The sequence below is a fragment of the Panthera tigris genome, chromosome A3, assembly GCF_018350195.1.
Source record: "Panthera tigris isolate Pti1 chromosome A3, P.tigris_Pti1_mat1.1, whole genome shotgun sequence".
NCBI classification, from domain to species: Eukaryota; Metazoa; Chordata; class Mammalia; order Carnivora; family Felidae; genus Panthera; species Panthera tigris.
This window is the reverse complement of record NC_056662.1, coordinates 127346859-127355076: the sequence shown is the minus strand read 5'-3', so window position 1 is coordinate 127355076 and position 8218 is coordinate 127346859. Positions and strand designations below refer to the sequence as shown.

Genomic DNA, 8218 nt, shown 5'->3' with positions numbered 1-8218 from the left:
AGGCCCCCTCCCCCAGGCACTGCCGAGTGTGAATGAAATGGCAGTTTCCAAAGTTGCAGAGCCACACCACCACCCCCCGCATCTGCATGCCCCCTCCCACCCCCTGTCGTAGACAGCTTGTACACAAAAGGAGGGAGGGAGAGAGCGAGAGCCAGAACTTCCTCCACCTTCGGGAGCACCAGGCGGAGTGGGGGGCTTGCAGGGGAGACTGACGAGCCGGGTGAGAGGGGGCGCCCACTGCCCCCCCCCCCACATTAGGCTTCGCTTGCCAACTCTCTCCTGGTGTGTCTGTCGGTTGCAGTGTCGGAGATTGGCGCGGGCCCCCGCCCTCCGCGCCCCCCACGGGAAGGAAGCACCCCCCTAACTAAAAGGAGCGGAGCGGAAAGAAGCCCTCATTCGCCGGCCAGGAGGCGAGCCGATGCCGAGCTGCACCGCGTCCACCATGCCGGGGATGATCTGCAAGAACCCAGACCTTGAGTTTGACTCGCTGCAGCCCTGCTTCTACCCGGACGAAGATGACTTCTACTTCGGCGGCCCCGACTCGACGCCCCCGGGGGAGGACATCTGGAAGAAGTTCGAGCTGCTGCCCACGCCCCCGCTGTCGCCCAGCCGTGCCTTCCCGGAGCACAGCCCCGAGCCCCCGAACTGGGCCACCGAGATGCTGCTGCCCGAGGCCGACCTGTGGGGTAACCCGGCCGAAGAGGACGCGTTCGGCCTGGGGGGCCTGAGCGGCCTCACCCCCAACCCGGTCATCCTCCAGGACTGCATGTGGAGCGGCTTCTCGGCCCGCGAAAAGCTGGAGCGCGCCGTGAGCGAGAAGCTGCAGCACGGCCGCGGGCCGCCCGCCGCCGGGCCCGCAGCCCCGGCCCCGGGAGCGGGCGCCACCAGCCCGGCCGGCCGCGGGCACTGCGCGGCGGCGGGGGCGGGTCGCGCCGGGGCCGCCCTGCCCGCCGAGCTCGCCCACCCGGCCGCCGAGTGCGTGGATCCCGCCGTCGTCTTCCCCTTCCCGGTGAACAAGCGCGAGCCCGCGCCAGCCGCCCCGGCCGGTGCCCCGGCGGCGGCGGCGGCGGGCGCCGCGGTCGCGTCGGGGGCGAGTGCCGCAGCCTCGGCCGGAGCCCCGGTTGCCGTCCCCCCGCGCCCCGGAGGCCGCCCGGCCAGTGGCGGTGACCACAAGGCCCTCAGCACCTCCGGAGAAGACACCCTGAGCGACTCAGGTAAAGACCGTGCCGGGGGCCGGCCGCCTCCCTGGGGTCCCGGAGCGGGAGTCGCGATCCCTTTGTTACTGTCCGTGGGGTTTGACTGGGGGGGGGGCGCGGGGGAGCGTATTTTGGAGGTAGTGCTGGTGGCAGAGGGCCGGTTTCCTCCAAGCCGAGCCCCCCCAGGACAAGGAGAAGAGGGGGAGCGAAAGCTGCCAAGAGGGTGTTCCCCAAAGTCTCACCTTCACCGAAGTGCCTGCCACCCTCTGCGGGAGCCCGACTCTATCACTGGACCCCACCCGTCCCCCACCTCTCCGGGGCGGCCGGTCCAAGGGATAAAATTAGGAAAAGTTGGGTGGCTAAAGCTGGGTGGGAGTGGAGAGGCGCGCTGGGTGCGTTTTCTGGGCAGAAACCTGTTAGCACCAGGGTGGAAAGGGACTGCCTCCCAGGTCGGGAGGGCAGGCGCCGGGAGAAGACACAAAGGCGGTGCAAAAATCCTATGTAGGGCGCAGGAAAGTAGAGGGAGGTTGCACAGATGGCTACTACCAGTTTTATTTATTTATTTTTTTCAAGCCTCGGTAGTCTTCCCCGCCCTCGGTGGGTGGTGGGCTATTTGCTCCTGGTCCGTGGCCAGCAGGCGGCGATATGCTGGCTGGCTGGTGGGCCAAGGATCTGAAAGGCTGGTGGGGGGGGGGGGTACCGCTTCCCCCCCTCCATTCAGCAGCTGGTGACAAGGACAGCCACGGTTGTGTACATTCTCAAGGGGCTGCCTCTGCATGACGTGCAGTGAGCACCGGGTCCAGTTTTGTCTCTGGCCAGAATGCCAGATCTTGAGTTATTTTGTGACCCAGTGCCCTTCAAGGTGAGGGCGGGCACTTAGGCCCTCCAGAATGTACACACCCTGGGAGCACCCACCGATTGGTTCCATTGTGTGCCTCTGTCTGCCTTAAACTGAAGGGTTGGGTTAAAACCCAGACTTTGCCTGGAACTCTGGAGGTAAAAAGAACTCTGTCCAAACACTTGAATAGCCCTTGTCCCGGCAGCAGAGAGCTGGGGGCCCCTTGGATCTTGAAAACCCAAGTGTTTTCAGAACGCAGGTGGATAAAAAAGCCCAAATTTCCTTGAGGGCCGAGGACAGATTCATCTAAGGCTCCTGGAAGGAAACTTGGTGATAAGCCTCCAGTTTGAATCGGGTCTGTCCCTTTAATGTCTGTGCCTTGACAGCTCTCGGTGAGGGAGCACTTCCTTCCAACAGCTGTCTTCTTGGCAGAAAACCAAAACATTGGCTTAAAGGGACCCACAGACTGGAACAGCCTCACATTTCGGCTTTAGAACAAATCCCACAATTGTTCAGCTTTCCGGCCCCCTTCAGATCAAGCAGAAGATGTGTTTTGATTTTCATGCTTGCATTTTAAACAATAATTTTCGATCCCGGTGAGGTAGTAAAAGAGGAGAGAGGGGGAAGCGTAGACACGATGCTACATGTTTTTGTTGCTGTTATTGCCCGGGACTTTGCGAAGCGGCGCCCCGCCCCCACTTGGGGGTTTAGAGTTCCCGTGGATTCTGACTTTGTAGTTAAGATTTGGTCTTTGTTAGATGAACACCTGCTTACTGATACAGAACTCAGGCTCATGGCAGGCGGGTTATTTTTCGGCCTTCGTTAGTAAAAGTGCCCCTTCAAGCTTAAGGACTTGAAATCAAACTCAACTGTGCGTCAGTTGCTAGACGATGCTCCTAAAATGGGGATCCTCAATTTTAAACGTGGAGAGAGAAATACGAGTGAGTCTTTGGGACAAACTAATAATGACGATCAAGGCTTACCATTTGCGGAGCATCCGTCTGCTAGGCTCTGTTCTCCACGTAGTAGCTGTCCAACTCCAGAACCCTGTGGTGTTCTCCCCATTTCAAAGCTGAAGGGATAGAGGCTCCGGAAGGTTAAGTAACTTGCCCGGGGTCCCACAACTGGTGTGCGGTGGGAGTCAGGATTCTGCCTGACCCCAAAGCCCAGGTTTATATTTCTGCCACCGGCTAAAGTCTGAGGGTGGAGGCTGAAAAAAAGTCCAGCGGTGTGGGGGAGGGGGGAACTCCCGGATGTATCTAATTTCGAGACCCACCGTGCAGTGCCATTCCCATACGTGTGGATGGATCCACGATGATTGCGCACTGGGCCGGCGCCTGACGTGAGAGCCTCTACGTGGGCCTCAGGGTAGCCCCTCTGTGTCTCCCCAAGAGAATGACTCCCCTCTCGTTCTTAGATGATGAAGATGACGAAGAGGAAGACGAGGAGGAGGAAATTGACGTGGTGACCGTGGAGAAGCGAAGGTCCTCCTCCAACAGCAAGGCCGTCACGACCTTCACCATCACCGTGCGGCCCAAGAACGCAGCCCCGGGCCCGGGGAGGGCCCAGTCCGGGGAGCTGATTCTCAAGCGCTGCGTCCCCATCCACCAGCAGCACAACTACGCCGCCCCCTCCCCCTACGTGGAGAGCGAGGATGTGCCGCCCCAGAAGAAGATCAAGAGCGAAGCATCGCCCCGCCCCCTCAAGAGCGTCATCCCCCCGAAGGCTAAGAGCTTGAGTCCCCGCAACTCTGACTCGGAGGACAGCGAGCGCCGCCGGAACCACAACATTCTGGAACGCCAGCGCCGCAATGACCTGCGGTCCAGCTTCCTGACGCTCAGGGACCACGTGCCAGAGCTGGTGAAGAACGAGAAGGCCGCCAAGGTGGTCATTTTGAAAAAAGCCACCGAGTACGTCCACTCCCTGCAGGCCGAGGAGCATCAGCTTTTGCTGGAGAAGGAGAAGTTGCAGGCAAGACAGCAGCAGTTGCTAAAGAAAATTGAACACGCTCGGACTTGCTAAACGTTTCTCGAAACTGGACAGTCACTCTGCCACTTTGCACATTTTGATTTTTTTTTTTTTTTTTTAAACAAACATTGTGTTGACATTAAGAATGTGGGTTTACTTTCAAATCGGTCCCCCTCCCCGTCGAGTTTGGATCTGGGTGGGGAGCAGGACATGTGGGGTTCTGCCGGGACCTCGGGAGAGGGCCCGCATGATGGGATGCTGGGTGGCCCTTGCAGTTTTCCTCCATGTCACCTCCGAGACCGCGGTCGAAGTTCGTGACAGTTGGGAGCCTCTGGGCTGTTGAAGTCACCTTGTTTGTTCCAAGTTTCCAAACAACGGAAAGTCATTCCTTCTTTTTTAAAATGGTGCTTAAGTTCCAGCAGACGGTCACGTAAGGGGTTTGCCATTTGATAACCCCTGGGGAACATTTCTGTAAATACCATTGACACACCCGCCTTTTGTATACGTCCTGGGTAATGAGAGGTGGCTTTTGCGGCCAGTATTAGACTGGAAGTTCATACCTAAGTACTGTAATACCTCAATGTTTGAGGAGCATGTTTTGTATACAAATATATTGTTAATCTCTGTTATGTACTGTACTAATTCTTACACGGCCTGTATACTTTAGTATGATGCTGATACATAACTAAATTTGATACTTATATTTTCGTATGAAAATGAGTTGTGAAAGTTTTGAGTAGATATTACTTTATCACTTTTTGAACTAAGAAACTTTTGTAAAGAAATTTACTATATATATATGCCTTTTTCCTAGCCTGTTTCTTCCTGTTAATGTATTTGTTCATGTTTGGTTCATAGAACTGGGTAAATGCAAAGTTCTGTGTTTAAGTTCTTCAAAATGTATATATTTAGTGCTGCATCTTATAGCACTTTGAAATACCTCATGTTTATGAAAATAAATAGCAATTAAATGATGCAGCTTTTTTTTTTTTTTTTTTCCCTTCATAGCACTAGTTAAGCGCTGTCCCTGAAACACAAATAGTCCACGCGTTGTAGAGGGAACTTGGGTTCTACAGGTAGTCCTTTTACATCCGTGCAGTTGGGGACGGGCCACTGTCCTCACTTAGGGTAGAGAGAACTGAGGTTAGGGACGTAAAGGCATTTGTTCCAGTTTACGCGGAATGGAGACGTCATTTGTGACCATGTGTTATAACTCATAGCATTCAATAATTTACTAAACACTTTCATTTATGTTTCGGAGAATTAAGGGGGGACACCAGACTTGTTCAACCGTTTAGAGCGAGAAGTATAATTAACACACGCAGGATTGTGAAACTTGGCTATGTCGATACTGTTTGTTTCATTGGCGGATGGCTTTATAAGCTCATGTAGTTTGTCCCCAGGACTGTGTTCTTCAAAATTCACTAGGATTTGAGGTTGTACGTTAGGCATTGTGGCAGAATAAAAGAGGAAGTTGGTTCCTTCCCTGAAGGAACATTTCAATCTGAGGCACAAAAGGAACTCCTGGGGCAGAAGTTGTATGGTCCAGATCAAGTGCCCATGTTCCTTCTGGAGAGACACCGGGGCGTGTGTAGCTCTGTTGGCTTCACACAGGTATGAAGGAGGACAAGCCAGGTTAATGAATTGGAGGGAGGCACAGTTGGGCTAGGAAGCAATTTCTGAGTTTCCCTGTTGGGAGGTGATGATACCTTTGCTTAAGAGGCATTCAGCCTCTCAGAACTGAAAGCTTACAAATACGCTGTCTCTCTTTGGGGTGAAAAGCGGTGCTTGGTCATTTCTCTAAGGTTTCATTCATCAGCAGTTTAGCTCTGAACTGACAAAAGTCTTTGCTAAGAAGACAGGTCCAGCCATGACAATGCTTGCCTTGGTCACACAGCTTGGGGAGAGCAGTGATGGTAGAATCCAGGCCATGTGGGTCCCTCTCTGTTTTGGCTACTTTATAAAGGCCAGTGGGGGGTTAAAACTTGAGGTCTTCCTTCTCCCGGTTTACGGCCACATGTCCTAAGGCTCTGAGGTTGGCAGTACGGCCGTGGACATTTTCTGATGGTCAGAGCACGTTGAAAGTCATGAGAATCTCTTGTTTAATCTCTCCAGTTGCCCCCTTCCCCCACTAGAGAATAATGAAACTTCTCTGAAAGACCTTTTTGAATTGTCATTCCAGAAGACTTCCTGTCCATTTGCCCCAATCCTCTGCAGCCTCTGCAACCTTGTTTGTGTACCCATGAGCCAAAAGAAAGTTAAGTGGCCTCCAAGTCCTTGAGATTCTTGAAGCTCTGTCCGATCATCCTGATTTTTCTATTTTTGAGTCGATAAGGGGCCTACTTAGGTGTTTTGGATGAGATGGAACTCTGGCCATGGAAAAGGAAAAACCATTGCGATGAATAAGGCTCTAAGCTCATTCCTACCAGGTTCTCTTTTTGCTCTGGCTGCTGGGAAGCTCAGAGCCAAATCCCGTGCTCTCATTCTACATGTCTGGTGCCCATACATCCTTTTCTTCTAAAGCCTATGATCTCTTGATTTTCACTGTTGGTTTAGCCATGCCTTTTGCTTTATTTTGTTACACCGAAGAGACCTTTTTGCATTAGGCGGGTCATAAATAATGTATTATAATATGTACACTAAGGTGAAACGCCATTTATTTGCCTTTCCTGGACCAGCTGAGGGAGAGTGTCACCCAATTCAGCTCTGCAATTATCTATAAAGTAATTGCTGTGGTCACAGAAGAATTGGAGAACTCATTTCAATCACGTGAGAAGCCATCTCTGTTCCAAGAGCGGTTTTGAGCCTGAGGAGCTGCTCTACATGAGTTAGATCAATAAACGGTAGGACTTAGACGGAGCATAGAGATGATCTCATTGAATTGCTTTATTTGATACAATGGGGTCATGGGATCCCATATCGAATTAGCGGCCCAACCCAGGACTGGAGCCCTGTCTCCAGATCAGCTCGATGCTCCTTCCACAGTGTTGGCTTTCCTCCTGTTTACCTTATTGCCTCCCGACCCCTGGCCCACCCATCCACCTACAGCATGCTTGCTTCTCTATTAATTCTCGATGGCCAACCCTGCATAAGGACTTCCAATAGCCCTCCCCGTGTAGAAGATGCAGTTCAAATCCTTCAGTCTGGCCCATGAGGCTGCTACCCCCACCCCACCCCCACCCGCACCCCTACTTGGGCTCAGCAGCTCCGTCACCACCTGCCCCTCCACAGGCATTCTTGTTCTAGCCCCGCCAGGTGGAGCAGGGCTCTCTTACTTCACACATTCTCTCCTCTTGCGTTATCCAGTTTCCGTTTCTTGAAATCCTTTCAACGTTGAATGGCAGACCCAATGCTATCTTGGTCAGGTGGTCGTCCCCATACCCCCAGGTGGGCCTCGTCCTGCTCTTGACCTGATGTGGCTGCTGGAGATAGAAAAGCTCTCCGAATCACCCTGAGACCTAGGCGGGAAGTCCCCAAAGGCAAGTAGTGTCCCCTTCACCTCTAGTCTTCGGCCCCACTTGCCTGATGACTGACAGATGACAGGACCTTGGCAGATACCAGCAGAATGGCTGCTGAGTAGGCAGCAGAGGAAGACGTGAGGGGAGGACCAGCCAGGGCAGAAATCGTTTATGTATGTGCCTCCTGCGGCTCCGATTTGCAAGCTCTCAGGCTAATACAAATGGGGAACCATACCCCTTAAGGCATCACTGAATGTCTAGCGCTGACGGCTGGAAGTGAAGGCAAAGGCACGTGGAGGTCTGTCTTCAGGAAGCCCACAGTCTGGAAGGGAGTTAAGTCCCCGGGCCTAGTGCAGAAGCAGGGGAGACAGGAGGGACCGATGGAGGGTGGAGGAGTGTTGAGCCAAAGCACGAGAGAGGGTCCTATGGCTGAATCGGGCTCTGTACCTCCGGGCTCTGGTGGAACCCTCTCTGGGTTGGAGGAAGCTGGCTTGCTGGTCTACCACAGTCCCGAGGAGGCTCGTACATTTATCTGAGGTCAGTGACTATTTGTGCGGTGATGATGGTACAAGATGCCCCACCCCTGTGGAGCACTGTAGCAATCGCTGAGGGCTTCTAACACTCGAGTCTCACCACCCTTCAGGAGTGTTGGCCAGCTCATTAGACACCCATTTTGGGGAGCTGGGTCTTCTGGGTCTGACTTTCATTAATGTCTGTGGTGGCTGTCTTGAAAATCCTGTGATTTTTTTTTTTTAAGT

The 8218-nt window shown here is 53.5% G+C and overlaps 1 protein-coding gene across 1 annotated transcript; it reads left to right on the top strand.

Annotated features, from left to right (window-relative positions):
- Nucleotides 1-346: 346 nt before the first annotated feature.
- MYCN (MYCN proto-oncogene, bHLH transcription factor) lies at nt 347-4976 on the top strand. Its single transcript, XM_042979810.1, has 2 exons — nt 347-1214; nt 3452-4976. The coding sequence occupies exons 1-2, from the start codon at nt 419-421 to the stop codon at nt 4054-4056; spliced, it is 1401 nt and encodes a 466-aa protein (XP_042835744.1). The 5' UTR covers nt 347-418; the 3' UTR covers nt 4057-4976.
- Nucleotides 4977-8218: the final 3242 nt, after the last annotated feature.